Source organism: Mus caroli, chromosome 7 (genome assembly GCF_900094665.2).
Source record: "Mus caroli chromosome 7, CAROLI_EIJ_v1.1, whole genome shotgun sequence".
In the NCBI taxonomy this organism is placed as follows: domain Eukaryota; kingdom Metazoa; phylum Chordata; class Mammalia; order Rodentia; family Muridae; genus Mus; species Mus caroli.
Window position 1 is genome coordinate 143,844,840 of NC_034576.1, and position 27,949 is coordinate 143,872,788.

The following is a 27,949-nucleotide window of genomic DNA, read 5'->3' on the forward strand; positions in this document are numbered from 1 at the left end:
TGGAGAATGAGCTTTTGGTTTGAGTGATGGCGCTGGTTGTATAAATGACAGGTACGGATGTATGAGGAGACCCAGTTTGTCCCATGGTGGTTGGAAGAATGTTTCCCGTGTTTGTGGTGGTAGAGGCTGATGAAAGTGTGTGTTGGGGTGTTGGGGTGATAGTTACCTCAGAAGTTGGTGTCACAGAGGAGGTTGAAGAAAAGGGAAGGTGTGTGGCCAACGAGGTCTGATGAGCTGATGGTGTTGGGGAGGCAATGGTGGTCTGCACAGATGTTTCCAAAGAGACACCTGTGGTATGTTTTGTGTTGGAGACAGCAACAGTGGATGAAGGGTGTGTGGTGCGTGGAGTCTGAGGGCTGCTAGTTGTGCCTGAGGTGGTGTGGACTGGTGGAGTACCAGTTACAGCCATGGTGGACTTGGTTGAGGTGGTTACAGTTGGAACTGATCTAGACTGATGAGCAGTCATGGTGGAAGGCTGAGACTGGTGGGAAGTATAGGTTTTGTCTGTGGAGAAAGAGCTTTGATCTTGAGTGATTGAGTTGGTTATAGAAGTGATAAGGGGTGCTGTATGTTGTGGGCTTGTGGCCTCCAATGTAGTTTTAGGATGAATGGTGCTAAAAATCGTTTTTGGAGAAGCTGAGGAGACAATTTGTGGGCTTGTTGGTGTCTTCAGTATCTCTGAAGTTGTTGGCATGGAAGAGGTTGATAGTCCTGGGTGTGGTGTGACCAAAGATGTCTGAGAAGCTGATAGTGTAGGGAAGTTGATGGTTGTTCGCACAGATGTTCCCAACGGGGGATCTGTGGTGTGTGTGGTGCTGGAGACCACATGTGTGGGTGCAGTGTATGTGATGTGTGGTGCATGGGTACTGCTAGGTGTGCCTGAGGATGTGTGGACCCCAGGGGTACCACTCACTCCGTTGGTGGGCCAATTGGATATCGTCGTGAGGTGGAACGATGTGGACTGATCTTGCGTCGTGTAGGATGCTGAGGTCTTATCTGTGGAGAACAAGTTTTGGGTTTTAGTTATGTCGTTGGTTGTATAAGTACTCGGGGCTAACGTGTGTGTTATTTCTGCTTCCTGGACAGTCGTGGTTTGAAACATGGTAGTAGATTGGTTTGTTGTAGAAGGGGGTGGAACCCTGTGTGTGGTAGTCTGGGTCACGGGAATCTTCGATGTTGGTGTCCCCTCTGAGATAGAAAAGGTTGGGTTTACAGACGCTCGTGAATTGTGAGTGCTTGCAAAAGTCGTTGTTGTCTGGGTAGATGTTTCTGAAGGAACATTTGTCGAGTGTTTTGTACTGGGGAAAGAAATGGTGGGTAGAGAGTGGGTGCTCCCTGTCACGAGTGAGGGATCGGTTTGAGATGCTGTGTTTTGGGTCGAAGTACTTGTATGAGGTGGTGGGAAACTACTGCTTGGCCCTGCTTGAGGCGTGGCCAGGGTAGTCTTTCCTGAGAGAGGTAGCTCTGTGGTCTCAGTTGCATGGCTTGTTGTGGCTGAATGGTGACTCTCCTGTTGGGCTGATGTCACTGTGGGTCATGGCAGTGAATAATGTTTAGTTTAAACTCACAGTCCTTTATATGTGCTGTGCTACGTTCCTGGACTTGGATTTTCTCTCTGCTTGCTAACCATGGTAGATTGATTGCCTGAGAGTTGCCCACTTGCTGAGGCACTTAGTTCTCTTTGGTAAATATTCCTGCGGTTCTACCCTTCCTTCCTGTGTACTTACCTTGACGTAGGTCTTTTCTCTTGTACCTGCCTGTCCTATGTCCTGAGATGTGGCTGGGAGCCAGGATGTTTCCCCCTCTTTCTGCTTTCTGTCTGCCCCATTTGTTCCCCCTTCTCCCTCATTCCTTAAATATACAGCCCTCCTCCTAAGTTGGATGTGCTATACTGAGGGTGGGAGTCAATCGTGGCTTGAGTGCCCTGGCTTCCCACTGGCCTTGACTCACCTTGGCTGGTAGACATCCCAGGCATTAAGGTTAGCAAGGTCACTGTGGTACTCTCTGTTAACTCAGCTGTGGTCTTCGTAGATGAGCTGAGGGAAGATGCTGTGGGCTTGGATGTGGCCTGTGTCACTGGGAGCCCTGTGGGTGTTGACTTCGGTATGGATGTAGGAGGCAAAGGTGATGTCGGAGGTGTGGCAGCCATGGTGGTTTGAGGGTATTCTGCAGAGGGAAGTAGTGGCAACATCTTTTCCCACCTGCTTCTCCCAGTTGCATGTTCAAGTCCCCTGCGTTTTGCTCCTGCCCTCAGGACACTTATTAGCTCTTTATAGTTTGATGAACACCTCTATTGTCCCTTCCCCATCCTGCAGGAGTCTGTCTGTCTGGGGTAGGCTCACCTCAGGGCTGTGACACGGGTTCTCAATTCTCTACTCACACGTCAGCTCTTTGGAAGGATGTTTGTCTCTCCTCAGCACCTCAGCATTCCTAGCAGCATCTAGGATTGCTTGGTGTGTGAGCAGGGTGGACTGCAGGGTAGAGGCCCAGCAGTTCCCGTGTATATTCTATTGGAAGTGTTAGACAGCCTGGAATGGCCACCTTGAGTGACCAGCTTGAGTTGTTAACTAGGTTTTCAGAAAAATCTTCATCCTGCCTTTCATGTACAGTGACTTCTGTGCTGAGACACTGCCTCAGGCCTATCTCAGTGTGAAGGCCATCAGTAGTAACCCTCCATAGCCTAGAGTTCTACTATGCTCCTCACTCCATTTTTACCTCCCGAGGAGACTGTGGATTCCTTGGGGGTGGTCCAGACTGTTAGTTCCTCAGTGAAGGACGGGGCTGAAGGTGGTGGGGTCGGAAGACCTGGCAGGTAGGAGGGGGCCACAGGTGTGTTTGCAGAGGTGGAACTGTGAAACTCAGTGCTGATGGTGGTTTCCGTGGTAGGCTGTGAACCTGTGTACAGCAAATGTGAGCTCATGGATGGGCAGAATCTGGCTCTAGAGTCCCTCAGGGAGAGACAGATCTGCCTGCTGAGGGACTAGGCAAAAGGTAGAGGATGGCTCAGGAACCTACAAAGGCAGCATGGATTTCTGGTAGTCTTACCTGGTGAGGCCCTGCTTCCTGCTCAGTCAAGTGAGTCAAGTGGCCAGAATCAATGGCTGACCGGGAGCTAAGCTTTGTATGCTCTTGACCTTGTGACCTAGGACTTCGTGGTACATTACCCACCCTCCCAGGGCCCGGTAGATGTAGAAGCTGGACTGGTGGGGTGGGGAGGGCTGTCCATTGGAGCTAGGGTGAGCCCTGGGTAAGAAGCCTTCATCCTGTGGTACCAAGTGGGTGAGCAATCACCTGTGGTGGTTGGCGGTGGTGTGGTAGTGGGTGGTGCTGTAAGAGAAGGGCGGGTATTGTCAGGGATAGCCACCTATGAAGCTTCTCCCCAACCTGGCCCACCCCTCTCCTGCCTCTTTCCCTCTCTCCTTTGTCAGCCTAGCAGGGAGAGTAGGGGGCCAGTCAAGGTGCCATGGCCGGGCTGGTGTCATGCCAATGTGTAGGGCTGGGTTCCTAAGAAAATTCCCATTGTTTATCCAAGTACCCTGGCTGTTCAGTTTAAGCTCATAGTCCTTCATATGTACTGTGCTATGTTCCTGGTTTGGGGCATTCTGCCCTAAGGTTGTGGCTAAGTAGTGGCTGGGCTGGGGAATAGAGCAGAGGCCAAGGGGTCCAACACTGCATTTTTGTTTCTGCGGTATCCTAGGACACTGTTTGAGCCAGTATGTCAGTGTCCTGAGGGAGAGGATCTAGGAAGGAGTTACTAGGGCTGGACAGCTCCAGACACATGCTACCCAAGGGCTGTGCTAGCTGGTGGTGAGAGCATCTGCTGGACTTACCACAGGGTACACAGGTCCCTTCACTGTGGTCGAAGTACTCATTCTGGGAGCAGTTGTAACAGCCTGGGGTGGAAAAGGGGAAGGCTCAGCACTCCTTTCACACCCACCTGCCCCACCTGCCTGCAGGGAGCACTGCTGTGCTGTGCTCCCTATCTGACCCTCATACCGCCACCTCCCTCCTCCCTCCTCTCACTTCACACCAGCTTCTGAAGTCACCTACTGGTCTCTAGAACTCTGCCCTTTCTATCTTTGCTTCCCAGGCTCCTGGTTCCTATGTCTTAATTGCATTTATATATTATTTGAGATATCTCACTAATGGAGCTCTAGCTGACCTGAAACTAATCATGTAGCCCAGACTGGTCTTGAAATTACAAAGATTCACCTGCCTCTGCCTCCTGAGTGCTGGGGCTAAAGTCATGCACCCCTGTGACTGGCCTTATTGCTCTTTATGAGACGGAGAGCCCTGCCTCTATCCCAGCTCCTGCCCCCTCCTGTCTTCCCCTCTGCCAGAGACTTTCCAGAGCAGCAGCCTTCCATCTAGCTATGGGGTTCCCGTTTTAACTTCCAATGTGGCAGGCAGGTCATCTGACAGTTCTCTTAATTCCTTATTTTGGTTTTTAAGGATCTTTCCCAGGCCAGAGAACACGGCTAGTTTGTGTGAGGCCAGGTCCCCAGTTGAAAACGGGGCCTGGAACTCAGTGTATTTGCTGAGTGGATGAGTGTGTGCGTGGATGAGTGTGCATAGGGGTCAAAGTGTGCTGAGGAATGTGGGTGAATGAACGCCGAAGAGTGGATCTGTGTACCAATGAATGAATGAACGAACGAACGCATTATGAATCGTTTTCTGCATGAATGGATGGATGGACCTGTGAATGACTGAATGAGTAAAAGCCGCATGCATGGCATAGCATGTGTGTGCCAGTGCCTCATACCTTCTGTGTTGGTGTTCGGGAAGCTTCCTAGGCTGCCAGGGCAGAGACAGGGCTGGTAGTGCCACGTGCAGTTGGACTCCTGAGCATACTGGTATTCATTCTCACCCACTAATGTGTGGGTGTTGTAGAAGTCACAGTAGATGGCTGAGAGGAAGGATGCACATCAGTAGGCATTAAGGCCTCCGTGCCAGTATGAAGGGCTTGGGGTCTCTTGGAGGCCTCCTCTTGGGTCTGGGAGAGGAGAGCCTGGGGAATAGCTGGTTACCCAAGGTTGCCCTGTAGGGGTACAGCCTGGTTCCTACCTGGAGAGGCTTCTGGGGTAATTCCCTAGGTGGAACAGTTTTGGGCATGGGGTGAGACACTCACGGCAGAAGTCTGGGGTTCTCCAGTCCACACACACGCCCTTGTCCAGACAGGCCTTGGCATAGGCAGCCACTGCATCACACAGACATTCGCAGTCCCCGCCCGTGTCACACCCACAGGCGTCACGCACGCAGGCCTCATAGTAGGGCAGGTGGTATACCTGTGGAGTGGAGGGTGCCATGTTGGCATTTGGCTGCTGCGGTGGTGGCAAGGTAGAGTTTAGACTTTGTTGCCTTGGGGCATAGGCTTTGGGTGCAGATACGTATCCTGGTACTCTGAGAGACATCTAGTGTAAGCTACAGTTCTCATTGGCTGCCACTTTCCAATGTCATTGGTGCTCACTCAACCCTGCTGGGGCAAACCCAGGCTGGGTATCTCTTGCTTGCATGTCTTATTGTTTCAAGGTCTCTGCTCCCTTCTCCAGCCCTTCAGACATCCCAGATGGCCCCTGGCTATAGGTACTTTGCCCCACATGGAGTAGTCTCCTGTCAGTCTTTCTTTTTTTTTTTTTTTTTTTTTTTTTTTTTTTTGGTTTTTCGAGACAGGGTTTCTCTGTATAGCCCTGACTGTCCTGGAACTCACTTTGTAGACCAGGCTGGCCTCGAACTCAGAAATCCACCTGCCTCTGCCTCCCGAGTGCTGGGATTAAAGGCGTGCGCCACCACGCCCGGCCAGTCTTTCTGAGCACCAAAGATCAGGGGCTATACAAAATGCTCTGAGTTCAAAAAGCTCACCTCTGCCCATGGCTGGGCCACTTACAACTGAATATCTCATCTCTGGGCTGTGTATCCCAGAGCAGCCAGCTGTCTGCCTGGAGTGACACTTTTACTCACTGTCTTATCTGCTATGGTCCTCTGGTGGGCAAAGGTCTGGACACTGCTTATCAGCTCTGGCTTGTGGGTGACCCTGGCCTCAGGTGCTGCGTTTTCCTCACACCTGATAACCTCCTGCCATCCTGGAGCCCCATAGTAGGAGGACTGTGTCTGATGTCCCTGTCTTGGAGGACAGGACCCACCTTGCTGTGGCAGGCAGCAAAGGTCTGGCTGTTGATAATGTTGCATTTTCGTTCCGCCCAGGAGCGCCGGAAGGTATTCAGGCTGCAGGGATCCACCGTGTAACTCGCATCCCCACACAGTGGGCTTTCCTTCCACGAATTCACAAATTCCAGTTCGTTGGACGCCACATACTTGCTACGTGTTTCGAAGTCATCTTTCATGTTCCCATTGGCGTTGCCACACAAGCCACAGAGGGCATCCTGCTAGAGCATAGTTGCTGGGGAGTCATGCAGGCTTTATGGTGGACCCTTCACCCAGAAACCAGCTGGGACCTGCCTGGGATCTTGGTTTGCTGGCAAGCGTGCGGTACCTGGGTAGCGCGGCGGATCTTGATAGAGACACTCATGTGCTTGTTCCATACGAGTGTCAGGTTGAGCCTTCCAGGGATGTCTATGTCCAGGACAAGATTCAGGGGGCTAGGCTTCACTTGCAGGTGCACCAGGGGCTCTTCCCCGCTGACTGTGTAGTTACTGTCTGCCATCGTGATGAAGAGCCCCTGGATGGGGGGAGGGTTGTCATCCTGCTTTCTTTTCCTGCCCACCCCAGTACCCAGATCAATTGATAACGAGTATTTGGAAGGGAGAGGTGTAATCCAACATAATAGATTTCCATCTCTGTGAGGATTAGTTCAAAGCCAGGCTAAAATGCATGATAAACTTGAGACCAGCCCTGCCTACATGAGACCCTGTCTCAAAACAACAATGAAAGACATGTGGGAGCCAGCGCTGGATAGAAGGTTCTAGACATGTGGAAACAGATTCGGCTTCCTGGAGAGCAGCTTTCTTTCTGCCCAAGGAAATGCTATACAGCCCTGGGAAACTGTTGGAGACAATGTGACCACTAGTCCTGAGTGTGTAACCACCTAGCTGACCACCAATCCTCGGCCACCTCTTCCTGTCGTACAAATGAGGAGGGATGGTGGGAGGGTGTTCAGGTGGAAGCCAGAGAGACCTGGGAGCCGATGATCAAAATAAAACCAGCCCTCTCCCACCCTTGGGGTCACAGCCACTCACACCCAGGGAAATCTTGATGGCTCTGGAGCAGGTGACTCCGGACTTCCCACAGATGACATTCTCTGTCAAGACCTTGAAGGTAGGCTGTGAGCTGTTGGTCCCACAGTCATCCTGCAGGGAAAGGGAGTTGAGGAGAAGCCCTCGTGGTCCCCCCTCAGGTTTCTTTCAGCCTTTGGTTCTGGGCTCAGTGGTTACCGTGGCCAATGTGTATTCGCAGTCGCCATCAAACACAAAGCGTTGTCCATCAAAAGTTATGATGTGGCCTTCGCCGTAGAGGACACAGGTGGATGGACATTGTGTGCTAAGCTGGCAGGTCCACCTTCCCTGTGAGCAGGTGCTGGGGAGATGGAAGTAAGGAGTCGTTAGAGGCAGTCTTTCTACACAGGGAGACTGATTGGGCTGTGATCCTAGGATTCCCCACCTCTGGGAGCCCTACTCTGGGACAACTTCTTTTTGGGCATCTTTGCCTGCCCAGATAGCCCTAGGGGTCTCAGTGTTCATGACCTACCATGTCTTACAGTCTGTATGGAGCTCAAAACCACCAGGGTAGGACACCCCTGCATAGTCACATGGGCATTCCTCTGCAGGCACACACTGCCCGTCGCTGTTCTCATAGAGCCCCTTAGGACAGACGCAGCCGGACTCACACTTGGTGGGCACCTGGTGGGGAGGCAGTGTTTGTAGCTCCTCAGCACTCCTCTATCACAGCTCCAGCCCCCTTGAGACTACCCGTGCCTTTTCTTTTGTTCTCTAAGTTCTCTGTGGGCAGCTGAGTTTTACTCCTAGAGAAGCCACCCTTCCTGTAATGTTTCCAGTGTGTTGGGGGCGAGGAGGCCACATGCACAGGGACATGTGGCTATAGTTCCCAGGCTGGGAGCCAGTCCATATCCTCAAAGAATCCCACAGACAAAAACCCTGTCCTCCAACTGCCTAGCTACCAATCAGCTCCTGACTCAACCTCCAGTACTAGCTATTGAGACAGAGACATAACTAGAGGGACACTACTAGTTGCAGCATGGTCCTGCCCTGCCCTGGCTCCTGGAGACTTGTAGAAACCCTCTCCATCCTGCTTCTTACACAGTCAATGCCTGTGGCCAGCATCTGGCACGTGGGGGCACACGCAGCTCCGAACTTGTCCTCTGACGACTGGCTGCAGGACTGGAAGGTCTTGGGCTCTGGGCAGGATGCTACAGGGAGGAAGAAGACAGGTCAGGTGGACTGGGGGGCACAGGGGGTTGCAGGGCCTTCTCTACAGGGCCTTATGGCCATTCCCTGCTATGCACTTACCAAAGAACATCTCCGCTTGCCGTGGACAGCTCAGGCGCCCATTGATGCAGTGACTATGAGAAAGGGACAGGGACATATGAGCGCACAGGTGTGCAGGCCCTTCCCTCACCAGGCCTTGCCCAGCCCTTCCCTCCATACCATATGACCCCGTTGATCATGGTTGACTGATCAGCTTGGACAAACTTGTAGTCATCCAGCAGACAGGGGCACTGGGCCTTGTGCACACATTCTGCCTTGTGGTTCAAGTAGGTGCCCTCAGGACAGTTGCAGCCATCCACTGGCACAGGACTCACATGACACTCCGTCTCACGGTCCGACAGAGACAGGCAGGTACGATCACAGGCCTGGCTATCATAGCTGAATGTGCGGTTGCCAGTGCAAGGCACAGCTGTGGGAATGTAGGGGTCATATCCTCAGGACAGGAAGCTGTGTGTGGGGAGGGTCTGGGGCTTGGGGATGTGGTGACTAGCAGGCAGAGGAATGGCTAAGCAGAAGTTAAGGCCCCCTAGGACCCCTCAAGCTGACCATGGGAGCCTTGTTGTGGTCTAGGCTCACATCACTCCTAAGCCCTCAACCCTGCCTCTTCTGACCCTTCACTCTTCTCACCACAGTCAGCACTTACTACAGTTGTCCACACTGTTCCTCCAGCCCCAGAGCAGGATGCCGCGGGCAGAGCAGGCATGGGCATAGGCCCCCAGTGCAGAACAGATGTGAGGGAAGGTCTCCTCGTAGTTGCAGGCCTGGTACACACATCTCTGTGGGAAAGGGGGGGCACCCAGGTGTCTAGGGCTGCATCTTCTGCCACCGTCTCCCCTCATCTCCTCCTCAGATGCCCACTGGACCCACCTTGTAGAAGGGCTGGGGGTTCACTGCACTGTGGCACTTCTCAAACACACTGCCCTTCTTCAGCAGCATGGAGCAGTGGGTCTCTGCACACACCTCTGGAGACAACAGGTGTAGCTGTGGGTGTCCTGTTCCCATCCCAATGGGCTTAGGTCTGAAAGTGTAGGGGACTCAGGGAACTCACTGTTGAGCTGGCTCATGGAGCAGGGGTCCATCTCACGCTCTAGGGCAGCTGGACAGTTCCCAGCACGCCAAGAGTCCACAAAGAGTGAGGCAGTGCCTTCATCAATACCCATGCTGGTTGTGAAATCGTCTGTTGTGTCTCCATTGAAATTGCCGCAGAGCCCTGTGTGGGTGGAATTTGTGAGCAACTGAATCCTGGCCCTCCCCTCCAGTTCTCCATATACCCAAAAGCTCTCCCCTCTCCAGCTGTGCCCCTTTGATTAATTAGCACCGGCCTTATATGGTTGGAACTACAGTTTTCCTGGATGTGGAAAGTCAGTATAAGGCACTCGTGGGTCCCCTCTGCATCTAGCTGCAGCAGAGAGGAGACAGCCAGGCTGACTCTAGGAGTGACCAGCAGGACAGTACTCACCTCTGGTCTGGCCTTTGAACTGGGGCCCGACTGTAATGTACACCTGGAAGACAGGCTGCATCTGGAACACAAGTTCCAGCCCGAAGGTGGTAGCCATCTGGAGGTGGGTGGATGTCTGCCTGAAGATGGTGATGTTGTCTGCAAGATTTCAGGGCTAAGAAGGCTGTCCCTGCTGCCATGCCCCAAAGATGTGGAAACACAGGGTTCCCAGTGCTGGCCCCAGAAGGACTTACGTGTCTTGTATGGCAGCAATTTGGTGTCCCCGTTGTTGGTGATCACTTCATCTACTGAGATGACAATTTTGTCCTGGAGGGACAGAGTGGCAATAGGAGGTAAGAGAAGCAGGAGCCAGATGCTGGCCTGCAGGCAGTGGGGCATAGCACATGCTTGACTCAGGGCAGGTAGCCTTACCTTCTTGGACAGATACATGATGGCCACTAGGGAGGTCTCTGAGTGCGAGTAACCCGACTTGTCATACACAGCCATGAGGGTGCCTTCACTGGGGAGCTGTGGGCTCTGGGAAGGTGAATAGGTCAGGCATGGCTGGATTGTTCCCTTTTCCCTAGCCCTAGGGTTCCCCCTACCTGGAGAAGAGTGTAGGTGCAGGTGCCATGGAAGCGGTAGGGTCTGGCGTCGAATGTGGTGACAAAGGAGCCACCTTCTAGGGAGCAGTGGCCAGGACACGGCTGCTTTGTGCATGTCCAGTGGCCCATGGTACACTGGCTGCAGGTGGACATTCGGGTAGGGTATTGTGAAGGCCAAGGTAAACAGCATCCCTCCCTGGGCTCCACGCCAGCAGAACTTGTTTTCTATACTCACCAGGTTTGACAGGCTGTCTTTGTGATCTCCCCAGGGCCATAGACCATACCATTGAGCATGCAGGGGCACTGGTTGACTGGCACACAGGACTGGTTTCCGGATATATCGTCAAGCAGTGTACCTAAAGGCATGGGCTCAGGTGAGATGGCTGTTCCTTAAGCAGCCTATCACTGTGGGGCACTCCTCAGCTGGCCGAGGGCTGTTCATCTGTCCCAGGCTCTGCCCCTCCTTCACCCCTGCCAGCCTTGGGGAAGGTGCCCTGAACAACTCAAAGCCCACCTCTGTTCCCCACTGCTCACTCTGCATGGAGTCCTAGGTTTACTGGAAGTTTTGGGATGGATAGGTAACACCTGGACCTGGGACTCAGATATAGGGTGTCTAGGCCAAGCTGGAACAGGGTATGAGTTTTGGGAAAAGTAGGTGATGGTATATATCCTCACCGTGGGGGCAGAAGCAGCCGAAGGTGCAGGGGCTGGAGCAGCTGTGCTGTGGGTTGGAGCAAGTCTTGACGCAGACCTCACCGCACTCCTGGTACACTTGGTTGGCTGGGCACTGGCTCATGGCTGTGGGCAGCAGGCATGGGATCTGGTAAGATGATCCTGCCTGCTTTCCTGAGTTCCTACTTTATTTTTTTTTTGTGCTTAGCTTCTCCCCTTCTCTAAACTGCTTTCTCTTTCACCCTGCCTGGAACTCACGGCAGAGTCCGGGAGTCCTCCAGTTTCGGACAGGCTGGCCAGTCATGCTGCATCGCCGGGAGTACTCAGACAGTGTGGCACAGCTGCAGTTTGGCTGGCCTGGTCGGGCACAGGCGGCCATGTCTGCCTGGCAGCTCAACATCAGTGTCTCCTTTGGTATGTCACACCCAGGGGACACCAGGGTCAGTAGCTGGTTGCAGATCTGGGCCTGAATAGAGAACCACTCAAGTTCATATGGGCGAGGTCACATCTTGTATCATACCCAGGGCTTGGGAGGCCAGATGTGGGGGTGGCACTGTCTCCAGAGACCCTTATGCAGCCCCTGTGTGTCTGCCACATTCTGGCCCTGGGTTATGGGCCACCTCACATACGTATCTGGTCTTCAGGATGATGGGGCTGGGGATGGCTTCATGGGCGCAGATCTCGTTGGGGTCATCTAGCTTCTGGAGTGTAGCATACTTATGGGGTTCCAAAAGTTTGCCTGGGGGCATAGGGCAGAGATCAGCGTGTGGAACCGACTAGGAAGGGACCTGGGGCCTGACCATCCACCCTCTCAGCTTACCGTCCTCACTCAGAAATTCATTGTCTATCTTTCCATCGAAGTTTCCACACAGTCCACATAGCTTGCCCATGTACTTCGTCTCTACCAGGACCTGTGGGGTGGTACTGTTGGTCTCCGTGGGAATGCATAAGGAGCTCCCTGCCCAGGCTGGAGACCCCTTAGACTCTTGCTTCAATGTTCCAGGTGTTCCCACCTCACCATCCTGCCCTTCCTGGGGGCGGGGTGGGTGGTTTTTTCCTGGCTGGATCCTCTTCCTTTTCAAATGGGGAAACTGAGCTGCTATCTAAGCTCAGGTCCTCTTGGGTTGCTGGCCAGCAGTCAGTGCTGTCCTGCTAGTCAGGGCTCCTGGGACTCACTCTGAGGAGGCCCCTTCCCGAGTGCGGTTTGTCAGCTCGTGGATCTCACCGTAAGATGGGCATCTGGACCCCACGTGATGACCAGCTCCAGCTCCAGCTGCTTAGCCACCAGCTGCACGCTCTGGCCGTATGGTGTGATCTGGAGGCCATTGCTGGTGTAGGGCAGGCTAACAACCCTGTGGGTAAGACAAGTTAGCAGCTGTCCCTTCTGTCCCCCACCCTGGTTGCCATGCCCAGCTTACCCAATGTCCCTGACAGAGATGGTTTCCTTGTTCACAGTAACCACAGAGGCCCCCAGTTCCATGATGATCCGGGAGATAGTCCCATCCATATCTCTCCGCAACTGGATGCTAAAGGTGGCGGGCATGTCATCTCCACAGGTGGCCGTAAAGATGTAATTACACATCCCTTGGAAATTATACTCATGGCCGTCAAAGGTGGAAAAGTGGCCAGTTCCCCATGTGGAGCACCAACCCTTCTCTGGGGCTGAAAAAAAAAAAAAAGATACACACTCAGCCCATTTCCTATGACCAGGTAGGGCATGACTGGGGCAGCCTGGTCTAGAAGCTGTGGCCCTAGAGAGCCCACCATAGCCCCAATCCCACATGCCCACCCATCTCCGGCCTGGGCGCTGCTGTCCCTCTAGGCCTTACAGGATTGCAGGTTATCCTCAGTGTCGGAGTTTGTGACATCTCCAGTCCAGGCACCTGGAAGGTAGGAAGCTACAACTCAGCATCCCCCGGCACAGTTCCTAGAGACACCCTAATCAGGGCAGGGCCAGGCCCAGAGGTCACAACTCCTGAATACCCATCCCCCAGCTCGTGCCTTTGATGAGAACTTTTGGTTGAAGCCCGAGCTGTAGCTTTTATTGTGGATCTTTCTTGTGGAAACCCAAAACTACAGCAACCCCAGGGCCTGCATGGTATGTGTGTGTGTGTGTGGTATGTATGTGGTGTATGTGTGTATGTGTGAGTGTGTGTGGTGTGTGTATGTGGTGTGTGTGTGTAAGTGTGTGTGGTGTGTGTGTGTGGTGTGTGTATGTGGTGTGTGTGTGTGTGGTGTGTATGTGGTGTGTATATGTGTGGTGTGTGTGTGTGTGTGTATGTGTGAGTGTGTGTTGTGTGTATGTGTTGTGTGTGTGTTGTGTGTGTGAGTGTGTGTGGTCTGGTGTGTGTGGTGTGTGTGTGTGTGCGTTTTGAGGTGTGGCAGCTCCCTCCTTCCTGCAAATGGGACCACTGGGCCTCTGGTACTCTGGTTAACCGGGATGCAGTTGCTGATGGTTTTCATCTGTCTTTGGAAGTTTCAGCTTCCAGGGACTTAGGCTGGCAAAGGAGGTAGTGTCCAGTTCTGCATGGTTGGGACTGTTATCTCAACCTGTTCCACCCCACTGTTATCCCTGATGGATTTTGTTCACTGAGCCCCAGCCTGGCGCATGCCCACACATCACCTTTCCCTCCTCAGGACCCAACAGGCAGTGGAAATGGAAGATCTAAAGTAATGTCTAGGGAAGTCAGTAGCATCTGCCCCTGTCCAATGATACTTACGCGTGTGGAGTCAGGCTCCCTGAGTAACACCCTCTGTAGCTCAGATTTCTCTAGCTTCCAGACAGGACAGGCACACTGGGGGCCACCCCACTCTATGTGGTATGAATGGCACAGGCTCAGCTCCTGGCCCTCTTGATTCCAGATCTGGGTCTCTATTCCTCACTCTTTTGTCTATTGTGCCCCTGAGGGGCTCCTGTTCCATGTGGGCGGCTCCCTCTCCTGACAAGTCTTCCCTCTCCCCGACCCCGACCTAACCGAGTCTGGGCTGTTTCTCTGAGCTGGCCTCTAAGTGAGAGCCTTTTGAAGATATCCAGGAGACTAACAGCATCACTGCCCCTCCTATCGGAACCACCTTCATCTCAGCTGTTGCTGCTTGGGCTTGTTTGGAGGTCTCTCCTGTCCCTAGTCAATCCCACTGCCTCAGGCATCTCCATCTCCTTCCCAGCTTTTGTGACCTCAGGCCCCGCCTGGCCTTTCTGACCTCAAACTCTACCACCTCTGCCCTCCTGCTGGGCTGCACAGAGGTGATGGCTCAAACACTGTTATAGAAGCAGCTCTGTCTCTCCAGCTTCCTGTAGCCCAACACAGTTACCCAGACCTCAGCCTTCATCCCCTCTAGGCCTTTCCCATTAGGCCCTCCTGTGGCTTATTCTCTTATCCCTGGCTATGGGCCCAAGGGACCTGGTTCCAGTCACCTCCTCCTTCTCTTCCTGCCAGGATTGCTAATTAAGGGCAAGACAGGGTCCCAGGTGACCTTGTAGGACCTATAGGCATTGCTTTATGATTTTCAGAGCTACCTTTGGGGTGGACAGCTGGCCCTATCTAGTAGGGAGGAGATGGCTGGAGAGAGGAGGCAGAGCAGCCTGGTGGGAGGAGCATCACGCTATTTTAAGTCTGAGACATACCTAGCACCCTTGCCCAATGGCTGGGTATACTCTGAGGGTGGGCTCTATATGGCCTATCCACCTCAGGGGAGGTCCCCGATAGCTCTGATTGGCAAACAGAGCTGTGGGCTGCAGTGGCACAAGATGCTTTCCCACATATACAGAAGGGGAAGTTGGGACCTGGAGCCAGCCATACAGTTCTGTTAGTGAGTGAGGTGAAGAGTGGTGGAGCCTGAATTCTGCCTAAAGAAGTGACTATTGGGATGACACGTGCGCCTGCCCCCACATACCTCAGCCTCTTAGAACTCCCAGAACCAAAGCCAAAGGGGGAGAGAGAAGGGGGAGAGAGAAGGGGGAGAGAGAAGGAGAACCATCGGGGCTGTCCTCTTGCTAAGCTATCACCAAAACTGCTGAGGCTGTGCAAGAGGGACCCCCATCCCTGGTTCCAGATGAGCCCATTCCTTTCCTGGCCACCATACCCAGCTCACAGGAGGTGACTGGGCTTGAGCACTTTGCTGGGCTCCTCTTGCCTCCTATTCACAGTCTTCATATAACTAGCCTGTCTCAGGCAGAGTCAACAAGGCAAGACCAGAGGCCTTTCCCATGCACAGGGACCTGTGGAAGGCACTGGGTACTCAGACCATCCTGGGCACTGGCCACTGCCCACTCACCAGCATCGATTAGGAGTCCCCTGAAGAGCAGCAACAGCAGCAGCTGTCGGACCCTGAGCATGGTGGCACGCCTGGATCAGAGAGGTGGCCAGCAGCCCTGGGCTTCTACTGCTGGGCTCTCAGGCAGTCTTGCTGCTGCCTCTGCTGCGGCTGAGTGTCTAGCTCTCCAAAGCTTATATAGGGGTGTTGTGTCCACCCCCTGCCGCACCCACTTGTGCCCCATACTCTAGGCCTGTGATCACCACCGCCTGCCTGGCACAGCAGTGGCCAAACAGGATATTGGGTTCTGCTTTATCAGGGCTCAGACGTTGGAAAATTCTGCAATGGTTGTGGCCCCATTATCTTCCCACTCCCAGTGGGGGACTGACACACGCACTCCAGGGGCCCACAAACACCTCCTGCATCTGGCTGTGCTGGGGGCCAGGGTGGGTCCTGCCACAGTCTGTCCAAACTGCCAGATCACTGTGGACACTGTCAACCACACACCTGGGAGCCTGGGATGGGGCTGTCAGAGGGATATCAGAGAGGCTGGGCTTCTACCTGATCCTGCTAAGTAATCCAGTTTCCAACCAGGATCCTTGTGCCCGACCAGAGACACTAATTTTCTAGGTCTACTTCACTTATTGTGAGTTTTCCTTCCAGGAAAAAGACTACTTGGGGGGAGGTCCTGCTGCAGTGTGCTGTGTGGAGGTGGCGGTGGGGTTGGGTTGGGTGTGGGTGGGTGGGAGATGGGGTGCCTCCATGCACTGTTTGCTGTGCTCTTGTTCTGTGGGTGAAGCTACTCACTTTTGCAGCATCTCAGTGGGCTGAGTGAGCTGTGGGTGCCTCTAGACAACTGGCTAAACCTCCTTGGGATATGGGTTCCTGAGAATTTGAGAGGCAGGGGGAAAAGATGGGGGTGCATGCCAGCCCTTTAAGGGGCTAGGACCAAGGTCAGGCTGAAGGCCAGAATTGGGGTGAAAGTTTGGGTGAGGAAAGGGCAGGCTCTTTTTTGAGACTGTCTCTCAGCCAGGAGATGAAGTGGAATCCAGCAAGCCCCTGAGAGCACTCAGTCCCATTGGGAGCCTTGGGTGAGGGACAGGAATCTCCTGATGATGATTTGGGTCACACCTGGGCCAGTGAGTGCTGAGTGATGGCACTTGGATCCCTGTAGGAACCAGGACCAGCCTTGTATCTGTGTTCACTGCAGGTTTGATATTGGCTCTGGCCTTGTCTGAGTCTGGGTTCTCAAATGGACCTGTATCTCAGAGCCAAGCTAGTCCAAGCCCCCTACCTTGGGCCTAGCATATCTCCTCTGGTCCCCACCTCATACACTGGGAGCTTCCAGGTGCTGTCCTCAGTTGGCTCAGAGCATACCCAGCAGATCCTGTGAGAAAGCAGTGGATGTTGTTTTCTGTAAACATTAACAGGATGTTTTAGGCTTGAGTGGGGCACTGTTAAACAGTGCATGTCTAGCATACCTGAGCCCCTGCATTTGACTTTAGCACACACACACACTCCAAAACCAACAATTCCTCCACATCAAACCAAACCAAACAGAAAGAACATGATCTTTATAGAAACTGAGTTCAGCCTCAGTGTGTGGAGTGGTCACCTAATGCTGTGTGTGCTGCTGGGTTCCTGTTCCTCCTGCTCTTATCTTTCCTCCCTCCCTCCCTCCCTCCCTCCCTCCCTGCCTGCCTCCCTCCCTCCCTTCCTTCTTTTTTTTTAATTTTTTTTTCTTTGTTAAAAAAGATTTATAGCTGGGTGTGGTTAATCCCAGCACTCGGGAGGCAGAGGCAGGCAGATTTCTGAGTTCGAGGCCAGCCTGGTCTACAAAGTGAGTTCCAGGGCAGCCAGGGCTACACAGAGAAACCCTGTCTCGAAAGCCTCCCCCCCCCCCACCAAAAAGATTTATTTATTTATTATATGTAAGTACACTGTAGCTGTCTTCAGACACACCAGAAGAGGGCATCAGATCCCATTACAGGTGGTTGTGAGCCACCATGTTGTTGCTGGGATTTGAACTCAGGACCTCCAGAAGAGCAGTCAGTGCTCTTAACCGCCGAGCCATGTCTCCAGCCCCTATCCATCTTTCAAATAAATAATTTATCTTTGTGTGTGTGTGTGTGTCATAGTGTGTGCATGTGCATCTGTGTACACATGCAGGTGCCTGCAGAGGCTAGACAAAGGTTGCAACCTGAGTGCATTTCAGGCAGGTGTGGCCTGCCATGTGGGTGCTGGAAAGTAAACCTGAATTACTGACAAAAGCAGTAAGTGCTCCCTTTTAAAAAAGTGTTTATTTATTTTTATTTTATGTGTATGAGTATTTTTCCTGGATGTATGTCTGTGTATCATGCATGTGACTGGTTCCTGCGTTCCTGAGGAGGCCACAGAGGGCATCAGATTCTCTGGGACTGAAGCTGTATATAGTTGTCAGCGCTAGGAATCAAACCCAATTCCTCTGGAAGAGCAGCCAGGGCTCTTAACCACTGATAGATCAAGTGCTCTGAGAGCTGTTTCTCTAGCCTCTCTTAGTGACAGTGATTCCTCCCTCTCTCTCTCTCTCTGATTCATTATTTTTATCTCTCTCTCTCTCTGATTCATTATTTTTATTTATGTGTGCATTTGTGTGTAGGGTCATATGCATGTGAGTGCACAGAGGCTATAGGAGTCTGAGTTTTGGAACTGGAGTTCAAGTTACAAGTAGTGTTGAGCTGTTCAATGTGGGTGCTGGGAATCAAACTCTGGTCCTTTGGAAGAACAATAAGCCATCTCTTCGGCTCTCTTAGTGGGTTCTTAGAACTCAACAGCACTCACTCAGGTGAGAAACTGAGGGCCAGAGTGAAGCTTTCACCCAGACTGACACAAATAGAGCTTGTTCTAGCTCTGGCTGCATTCTCGCAGCTGGGCTTGGGCAGATGAGGAGGGACTCAGGATGGACCCTAACCCAGAGCAGTCACATAGAAGGGGGCTGATGACGCTGGGTGGCAAGGAGCCTTGTGTCTGTTTGGTTGGCTGGCTGTGCTTATCTAACAATCTGCAGGGGTGTGTGCACATGGACACGTACGTGTGGCTCAGAGCTGTGCCTTCCAGGATCTTCTGGTCTCTTTTGGGCTACATACACTTGTGAAAAGAAGGTAGCTCGAGGGAGTGGCACTGCCCTTGGCCGGGTCGATGGCTCCATCCTGTTGAGGAGGGGCCACAGGAGGGCATCAGGGCCCACCTTCTGCAGCATGCTTGATTGGTGGGAAATCAGGGCTCAATAGCGTTTTTGTCCTTGGACTTAGGAGAGCAAACAGCTCTGACAGCTGAGATAGCCCTGGCGGGGAGTTCAGTGTGTGAGTGCCATTGTTTCCGCAGCAATCACAGTGATAAACTCCAGGTCCCGCTGGCGGGTCAGGAAAGCGGAACCTACAGCTGGACAAGTGCATGATTGTCCATTCTCACATCCAGCTCAGACCCTTGCCCTCCACATCCATCAGTGTGGCCAAGCCCCGGACAGTAGCCTGCCAGGACCTAGGCTTGGCTATGAAGTAGGGGCCCAAGCCAGCTCTGGCCCTAGAGCCCAGTGTCCTAGGGCAGTGGTTCTTGACTTTCCTACTGCTGCGACCCTTTTAATACAGCTCCTCACACTGTGGTGGCCTCCAACCATAAAGTGATTTTCATTGCTACTTCATAACTGCAATTTTGCTACTGTTATGAATCATAATGCAAGTATCTACGTTTTCTGATGGTCTCAGGTGACCCCAGTGAAAGGGTTGTTCAACCCTAAGGGGTCGTGATCCACAGACTGAGAACTGAGAGCTGCGGATTCAGAGAGAGGTGGCCCAGAATCCTGCACAGCTGAAAGTAGGCTTTTGTGTAGGGTTGAGGGCTTTTTGCAGGTGCTTCCAGACGCTCTTCCTTATGCTTGGGTCCTCACTCCTGTCACGGGCAAGAAGTCCCAACCCCTGGGTTTGCCAGGTCTCACTTATAAAGGCACAGGAGTGGACATATTGATCAGCCCATCAGGACCACTGGGCCCATCTGGGTCAGACGAAACATTCTTCAGGGGAGGGGCTGGTGTCTTCCCAGTCCCTTTGACTTGGCAGCTGTGCATTATCAGATGAAAACTGGGGAGAGTTTGGGGAAAGATATCCACACCAGAAGTAGGAATTCTCCCCTGTGGCCAAGCCATGCTCTTGGAGCCCCCCCCCCCCCCCCGCTATGGCCAAGGTGAGCCAGGACGGACCATCCAGTGTGAACTCTCAATGGAGGATGTAGCTATGAATTTCCAAGGACTGGATATAAGGTGTGGAGCTGCTGGGCCTGATGTTTCTTGAAGGTTTGGGGTGGGCTGTCTGATCCCTTGGTGGTCAGTGAGCTTCAGGGCTGGTTCATGGGTACTTGCATCATGGGGAGAACTGGTGACCCTGGAGCTAAACCTGCCATGGCTGCTATGTCCTGTGTGTAGTAGGTGGCAGTCAGCCTTGGGCTCTGTGGCTCAGTAGGACCTGTATTTCATTAGCTGTCCCAGAAAGGGCTGTTCTCCCCTCTCCTTCTGCCCCACTGGTGATCCACTCTCCTAATTCTCATGTGCCCTGGCCTCCCAGTGGCCTTGCAAGTACATAGAAGACAAAGTATTCATGGTCCACCTTCTCCAGGGACCTGCAAGCCCTGCCCTAGGAACCTGCGGGCTGGTGCTGTGGAGCTGTGCTGTTCTAAGGCCTTACTGCCCTTACAGAACGTCCAAGATCCTATCCAACTCCTGGCCTCTGGTCTCCTACTCTAGCCAACTCTTGTTTCCCTGGCTCTTGAAGACTTTACCCTGAGCTCTGGAGTCAATTCTGATGAGGTAACAAGGAAGCCAGCAAATCTCCTGCTATGGCCAGGGGCCCACAGCTAGAGGGTGTATGTGACCTCCACAGCCCCTTCAGCGACTCTTCCTCAGTTTCTACCTGGCAAAGTGCCTAGACTCCACCACTTGCATGATCAGGCTTTGGCTCTTGAGCTGGGATCTAGCTGTGATCAGCTCCTCCCTCTGGACATGGGCCCTGGCCTCCAGCCTTGGCAGGGAAGTGACTGCCTGATGTAGGTCCTATCTGGGTAGGGGAGGAACTGTGTTCTGCTATGGGTAAAGCACTCACTTTCATGCTCTCCCAGCTGGGGGCCTTTAATCCTTTTTGCTCATGGACAGCCTGTATTTAGGCCTAATGGAGGGACCACAGATAATAGGAGTAGCATCAGAAAGGGGTGGTGGGTGGACCTGAACTCCCAGGGAGCTGATAGGTCTTACCCTGGGATGAGGGTGCCTGTAGCTGCACATTCACTTCCTCCTTATCTTCTTTTCCTCTTCCTTCTTCCTCCTTCTCCTCTTCCTTCTCCTCCTCCTCCTCTTTCTCTTCCTCTTCCTCTCCCTCCCCTCCACTTGTTCCTCCTCCCCCTCCCCCTCCCCTCCTCCTCCTGCTCCTCTTCCTCCCCTCCACTTGTTCCTCCTCCCCCTCCCCCTCCCCTCCTCCTCCTGCTCCTCTTCCTCCCCTCCACTTGTTCCTCCTCCCCCTCCCCCTCCCCTCCTCCTCCTGCTCCTCTTCCTCCCCTCCACTTGTTCCTCCTCCCCCTCCCCCTCCCCTCCTCCTCCTGCTCCTCTTCCTCCCCTCCACTTGTTCCTCCTCCCCCTCCCCCTCCCCTCCTCCTCCTGCTCCTCTTCCTCCCCTCCACTTGTTCCTCCTCCCCCTCCCCCTCCCTCCTCCTCTTGCTCCTCTCCCTCCCCCTCCTCCTCTTCCTCTTCCTCTTCCTCCTCCTCTTCCTCCTTTTGTTTTTCCTCTTGAGAGCTGGTCTGATACAGCCCATGCTGGTGGAGACTTGCTATGTCACCAAGGATAGCCTGCACTGTCCTCTACCTCCCAGGGGCTGAGATTCCTAGTGGGCCACCATACTTGATTTATGAGATACTGAATACCAAATTCAAGGCTCTGTAGGTGCTAGGTGAGCGTTCTACCAACTGAGCTACACCCCCAGTTTGAGACACCCACCTTTTGACAGGAGGGCTTCTGGCTCAGCTGTCCCGTCAGCTAGGGGACACACTGCACCTGTGAGTCCTATGCTGGACTTCCTCATCATACCTTTCTTTCTTGCAGGAGGGTGGGGAGCGTTGGACCTCACTGACCACCAGACAGAAGCCCACAATGGGACTTTTTTCATTTCTTGGATGCTTCAACAAGCCTTCCAGGACAGTGATCCCCCCTTCTTGATCACAGCAGGTACTCTAAAATCACACAGGTACCACAGAACCTAACCCTGGGAGAGTTCAGAATTGTGAAGGATGGGCTTCATCCAACCCCAGCCATTGTTAACACAATTCCAGCTTCCAGGCCACATGTAAGAGTGCCCTCAGCCTGGCAAGCAGGAAGCAGCTTAGGGTTTCCAGAAATCCCTGACCAGGCTGCCCTGCCCCTTTCAAGTGCAGAGCCAGCCTATGTTGAGTGAAACACAGATAAGGTTGGCAAGGACACAAGACTCAGCCCCCGGGCTGCCACAAGTGGCACTGTGGACCAATACCTGTCAGGCTTTGGGTTCCTGGGCTGCCTTATGCAAGCACCTGTGGTATATATAGAGTCATTGCAGACGTGCCCACTGCTGGGAGCTGCAGAGGGGGATTTGGGAAGTATTGGGGGGGGGTCCTAGACTGTGAGTGGGTGACCTTGGAAGCTAGAGATCAAGTGTTGAGATGGAGGCTACAAGGGCACTTCTCTTCAGACATCTTTGTTTTCTGTCACAGATAGTGTCAGGGTTCCAGCGGGGGTCCCAGAAACGTAAGTCAGATGCATTTCAGAGCAGGGCAACAGCAGCCCAGAGTTACAGGAGGCTACCAGGCCATCTGGGGCACAGCTATGACTATGGAGGCCAGGCCCAGCCAGCAGCAGGTATTCAAGGATATCCTGGACCTAGAGTCAACTGGGAGAAATGGGTAAAGGGAGCCTGAGAGCTGACAGTGGTGAAGGGGCTTTGAATTAGTCATAGGAGTAATGGGAAGGAACAGTGTGTACATGGGGTTTCGGTAAGGTGTCTCAGTGGAGTTTGGGGACAATGTGTTGACCCTGTTAGTAGCATGGTTAACAGTCATGCTCAGAGGTCACAGCAATAGCTACTAGAGAACAGTGCTATCCTCGGGAGCTTAAGGAGCATTCCAGGCAGTAGGAGGGGAAGATGGGTGTGGCATAGGCAGGCATCAGACAAGAGGGAAGGGCTGTGCACAGAAGGGCTGGCTGTAGACATTGGCAATAGTCAGTTGTAGCTTGAGGAGGGCTGAGTCAAGGAGAGACTCTATGGGAATGGGTAGAATTCTGGGGTCTTGGGGAAACAGGGGTTTTAGCCTCTCCTGCCCAGTGTCAGTGAGCAAGGCTGACACTGACCTTAGAAATGAAATGCAAGCCTGGGAATATAGCTCAGTGGCACAGCGCCAGTATGCATGAGGCCATGGATTCAGTTCTCAGCACCAAGGAAGAAAAGAAATGTGATGTCCAGGGGCAGCAAAGTGGCTCAGCAGGTAAAAGAGCTCGTGTGATCCTGACAGCTGTGTCTGAACCCTGGCGTACATGGTGGAAGGAGGGCACAGGCTCCCAAAAGATGTATTCTGACCTCCCCATGAACACTGTGGCTTGCCTGCCTTCCCACTGAATCATAATAAATAATAATGTAACTATAAAACAAGGAAAAAGAAAATGAATGTAATGTCCGCGATCCCGTGTCCTAAATGCACCCCTGGATCCTGCTGCATGCTCTCCTCTTGTGTTGGTTTCTTGGCCTGTTTCCAGCTTGAGGTAACCTTAAGTGAGCTGTTGGGAACATGTGAGAAGAGTCTCAGGTGCTTACCCTTTGCCATGATTGAGTTTGCCGCGGTCACATAGCTAGTGTCTTTGGACTGTGTGCCACTGGGGGCATGAGAGACTCCTAGGCCCTTCACCTCTTCCTAGGTCAGTGATACCATGTGGCAGTGCACAGTGCCCACTATGTGCAGTGCTGTGGAATGACAGTCTATAGTGCCCACTATGTGCAGTGCTACAGAATGACAGTCCACAGTGGCTACTGTGTGCAGTGCTATGTAAGGGCAGCTCTCAGAGGGCTTCCTGTAGCTACTGTGTTTTGTTTTTTTTCCCCTCAATTATTTTCTGAATCTATTTCTTCAATGAAGTGCTTCAAATCCCTAGTCTATCTTTCAGTTGGATTATTTAATTGTGGTTCACTTAGAAGTCCTTCGGGTGTATGCACATGTGCTTGTGTGTCTGTACATATGTGTGTGTGCACGCATGTGTGTGTGTGCTCATTGAACTCAAGTCTCAGGCATGCAAGGCAGTCACTGTACTTCCTGAGTTCTGCCCAGTCTTCCAGTCCTCTGTTAGCTGCAAGCCTACGGAGCTTGAGCCTCTTTTTTTTACGATACTCGCATCTTTTACAGAGCAGATGCTCTCCGGTCTGCTAGAGTCTGACTTACCATTGTTTCTTTAACACCATGCTTCTAATATTGGGGCTAAGAACTCCCCAGAGACCACACATCTTTGGCCGTCATGTCATTATTAAGTAGCCTTCTTTGTTCATGGTAATATCATTGCTTAAAGACCTGTTTTGTCTGATGTTAATATTGGCATGCCTCTGATAGAAGAAAGAGGGTCACTCTAACTTTTCTGTTAGAGCAGTGGATTTGAGGCAGGGCCTCAAGTAGCCCAAATAGGGCAGGATATCCTAGGCTGAGTCTGGGATAACCTTGGACTCTGATCCTCCCAGCAGCATGGCAGAGCCTTTCCAATCCTTTAAATTTATATTTGTCCTTTAGGATTTTTTTTTTTTTGAGACACCTGGCTATATAGCCTAGTCTGGCCTTGAACTTACCATCTTCTTGGCTCAGCCTCCACAGTACTGAGATTCCAGAAGTGCACCACCACATTTGGCTGCTATAGTGAGTTTAGATGCCAGATAGCATAATTTTGCCTTTTGATCCAGTTGATTTATTTTATTTTATTTTAATAATCAACTCTGGACTGAAATCAATGAAATAGAAACATCAACAACAAATTTCAATTTACAAAGAATCGAAGAAACAGAAAGTTGGTTCTTTGGCAAAATTATTGTGAGTGACCAACCCTATCCAAACTAACTAAAAGGCGGAGAGAGAAGAGCCAAATGAACAAAATCAGACTGGAGAAGGGAAGACATAACAACAGTCATGAGGAAATCCAAAGAATCTCAAAGTCACACTTTAAAAAACCCTACTCTATAAGATTGAAAGATATAAAAAAGGAACTGATAGGTGCCACTCACCAAGACTAAATCAATGTCAGTTAAGAAAATATTTTCATGTTTTTAAAATTATCTTTAATTATTTTTCAGGCCAGTCATTATCCTCCTCCTATTCTGCCCTTCAAAAGTTCCTCATCCCATCCCTCCTCCCTCCACCCCATCCCTGGCATCCCCCAGTCTCCAAGAGGATGTCCTTACCCCAACCCCCACCCCACTCTGCCAGTCTTCCTCACTCTGTGGGGCTTCAAGTCTCTCAAGGGTTAGGTGTGTCTTCTCTAAGGCCAGACCAGGCAATCCTCTGCTGTATATGTGTCAGGGGTCTCGGACGCCAGCTAGTGTATGCTGCCTGGTTGGTGGCTCAGTGTCTGAGAGACCTTGGGAGTCCAGGTTAGTTGAGACTGCTGGTTTTCCTATGGGGTCGCCCTCCTCCACAACTTCTTTCAGCCTTTCCCTCATTCAACCACAGGGGTTCCCAACTTCAGTTCATTGGTTGGGTGTAAGTATCTGCATCTATCTCGGTCAGCTGCTTGTTGGGCCTCTTGGAGGGCAGCCATGCTAGGCTCCTGTCTGTAAGCACACAATAGTATCTTCACTAACCCCACATCTTATAGAGGGCTAATATCCAAAATATATAAAGAACTCAAGAAACTAGCCTCCAAAAAAATCCCCAAATAACCCAATCAAAAATGGGGAATAGAAGTAAACAGAGAATTCACGATAGAGGAATCTCGAATGGCTGAGAAGCACCTAAAGAAATGTTCAAAGTCCTCAGTGATCAGGGAAATGCAAATCAAAACAACCCTGAGATTCTACTTCACACCAATCAGAATGGCTAAGATCAAAACAGCAGGTTGACAACACATGTTGGTGAGGATGTGGAGAAAGAGGAACACTCCTCCATTGTTGGTGGGATTGCAAACTGGTACAACCACTATGGAAATTAATCTGGAGGTTCCTCAAAAAATTGGAAATAGATCTACCTGAAGACCCAGCTATACCGCTCTTGGGAATATACCCAAAAGATGCCCCACCATGCCACAGGGGCACATGTTCTACTATGTTCATAGTGGCCTAATTGTGATAGCAGAAGCTGGAAACAACCCAGATGTTCCACAATGGAAGAATGGATACAGAAAATGTGGTTCATTTACCCAGTGGAATACTACTCAGCTATTAAGAATGAGACCATCCTGAGTTTTGCAGGCAAATGGATGGAACTAGAAAATATCATCCTGAGTGAGGTAACTCAGACCCAAAAGGACATGCATGGTATGTACTCACTAATAAGTGGATATTAGTCAAAAAATACAGAATACCCAGGATATAATCCACAGAACTCAAGAAGGTCAACAAGCAGAAGGGCCCAAGTGAGGATGCTTTAATCCCACTTGGGAGGGAGAAGAGAGCAATGGGGGGTGAGGCGAGGGAAGGGGAACATGATCAGGTATGGGGGGTGGGGGAGGAAACAGGAGTGAAGCCCTGAGGGCCAGCAGAAAGAATGGAAATATGCAACCTTGGGAGGTGGGGGGGGGGCTCTAGAATGTACCAGAGACCTGGGAGGTGAGAGACTCTCAGGACTCAAAGGGAGGGACCTCAGATGAAATGCCCAACAGTGGTGAGAGGGAACTTGTAGAGTCCACTTCCAGTAGAAAGACAGGGAGGGCATCAAGTGGAGGGATGGGGTTGCCATCCCACAGTCAAAAACTGACCCAGAATTGTTCCTGTCTAAAAGAACTGATGGGACAAAAATGGAGAAGAGACTGAGGGAAAGGAGGTCCAGTGACAGGCCCAAACTGGGACTCAGCTCAAAGCGAGGCTCCAAGGACTGACCCTATTGCGTACTTACAGATGTGCTCGGGTTTTGTTTTGTTTGGACTGGTGTGTTACTGATGTGGCTAGGGCAAGCCTGACACCTGCTGTTGGTTTTCTGTCCCTGGCATGCTTCCTCCCTTGTGGCACTGAACAAAGATGAGCATGAAGTGAGGACTGGGGTACAAGCAAGAACCCCTTTCTCTCTTCTGCCTTCTCATGCAATATGCATTTCTTTCTCTTTTTCCTTATTTGTATGTTCATTGGTGTTTTGTCTGCTTGTATGTCTGTGTGAGAGTGTTGGATTCTGGAGTTACAGACAGTTGTGAGCTGCCAAGTGGGTGCTGGGAATTGAACCTGAGTCGTCTGGAAGAACAGTCAGTGCTCTTAGCCGCTGATCTCTGTGTAGCTCTGGCTGTCCTGAAACTTGTCCTGTAAACCGGGCTGACATCAAAGGTCTACCTGGGCTTGCTTGAGGGTTTCTGTTTTTTATTTTTGTTGTTGTTGTTGTTTTGTTTGTTTCTTTTGTCTTCCAAGTCAGGGTTTCTCTGTGTAGCTTTGACTGTCCTATCACTAGCTACGTAGACCAGGCTGGCCTCAAACTCATGTATCCTGCCTCTGCCTCCCAGAGCCGTGGGATCAAAGGTGTTTGCCACCACTGCTGGGCTTTGCTTGTTTTGTTTTGTTTTTTATTTTTTCTATTTTTATATTTATATTTATACTTATTTATTTATTTATTTGTTTGTTTGTTTGTTTGTTTTCAAGACAGGGTTTCTCTGTATAGCCCTGGCTGTCCTGGAACTCACTTTGTAGACCAGGCTGGCCTCGAACTCAGAAATCCGCCTGCCTCTGCCTCCCGAGTGCTGGGATTAAAGGTGTGCGCCACCATGCCCGGCTTTGTTTTGTTTTTTAAAGGTGGGGTCCATATAGCTCATGGTTGCTATAGAGCAAACCCAGACTTGCTATAGAGCCAAACCTCTGGGCTCCATCTCTTAAGTTCTGGTATTACAGGTGTGAACCACCACATCTAGCTTATCATTCTTTGTTATTATTATTATTATTATTATTATTATTATTATTATTTTAGCTATTGCCTCAAGTTTAGCCTCTGAACTTTAAGAGTCCAGCACATATCTCACACCACAGTCTATCTTCCAGAGATACCCTAACAGCACACAATAAAGCATGAGCTCTGACAATCCATGTTTCCTTCCCTTCTCTTCTGTATTTTGTGTCCTTTTGTTAGGCATTTTCCCATAACTATTATTGACCTAACATTAATTAAAATTAATTTTTAATTAAAAATTATAAAAGTATTAGGCTATTTTGTTTGTTTAATCATTAATATTTCTTTTTTCTTTTTTTTAATTAGATATTTTCTTCATTTACATTTCAAATGCTATCCCCTTTCCTAGTTTCCTCTCTGAAAGTCCCCT

General features: G+C 51.5%; 1 protein-coding gene across 1 annotated transcript in view; it reads right to left on the minus strand.

Moving 5' to 3' along the window:
• The window catches only part of Muc6 (mucin 6, oligomeric mucus/gel-forming), a 20,815-nt gene extending 5,305 nt beyond the window's left edge, over positions 1-15,510 (minus strand). Inside the window, exons 1-31 of the mRNA XM_021167098.1 lie at positions 15,450-15,510; positions 13,004-13,057; positions 12,593-12,836; positions 12,400-12,526; positions 11,995-12,085; positions 11,804-11,913; positions 11,433-11,640; positions 11,178-11,300; positions 10,738-10,858; positions 10,503-10,641; positions 10,330-10,434; positions 10,152-10,224; positions 9,919-10,056; positions 9,508-9,669; positions 9,327-9,421; positions 9,103-9,235; positions 8,619-8,868; positions 8,481-8,533; positions 8,271-8,380; positions 7,702-7,853; positions 7,389-7,530; positions 7,194-7,304; positions 6,491-6,676; positions 6,141-6,380; positions 5,129-5,285; positions 4,763-4,906; positions 3,831-3,893; positions 3,292-3,327; positions 2,716-2,895; positions 1,951-2,166; positions 914-996 (exon numbers count right to left, since the gene is read on the minus strand). Of these exons, the coding sequence (XP_021022757.1) occupies positions 914-996; positions 1,951-2,166; positions 2,716-2,895; positions 3,292-3,327; positions 3,831-3,893; positions 4,763-4,906; positions 5,129-5,285; positions 6,141-6,380; positions 6,491-6,676; positions 7,194-7,304; positions 7,389-7,530; positions 7,702-7,853; positions 8,271-8,380; positions 8,481-8,533; positions 8,619-8,868; positions 9,103-9,235; positions 9,327-9,421; positions 9,508-9,669; positions 9,919-10,056; positions 10,152-10,224; positions 10,330-10,434; positions 10,503-10,641; positions 10,738-10,858; positions 11,178-11,300; positions 11,433-11,640; positions 11,804-11,913; positions 11,995-12,085; positions 12,400-12,526; positions 12,593-12,836; positions 13,004-13,057; positions 15,450-15,510 (4,107 nt within the window). The remainder of the gene's footprint in view (positions 1-913; positions 997-1,950; positions 2,167-2,715; positions 2,896-3,291; positions 3,328-3,830; positions 3,894-4,762; positions 4,907-5,128; positions 5,286-6,140; positions 6,381-6,490; positions 6,677-7,193; positions 7,305-7,388; positions 7,531-7,701; positions 7,854-8,270; positions 8,381-8,480; positions 8,534-8,618; positions 8,869-9,102; positions 9,236-9,326; positions 9,422-9,507; positions 9,670-9,918; positions 10,057-10,151; positions 10,225-10,329; positions 10,435-10,502; positions 10,642-10,737; positions 10,859-11,177; positions 11,301-11,432; positions 11,641-11,803; positions 11,914-11,994; positions 12,086-12,399; positions 12,527-12,592; positions 12,837-13,003; positions 13,058-15,449) is intronic.
• Between the last annotated feature and the right edge of the window lie 12,439 nt (positions 15,511-27,949).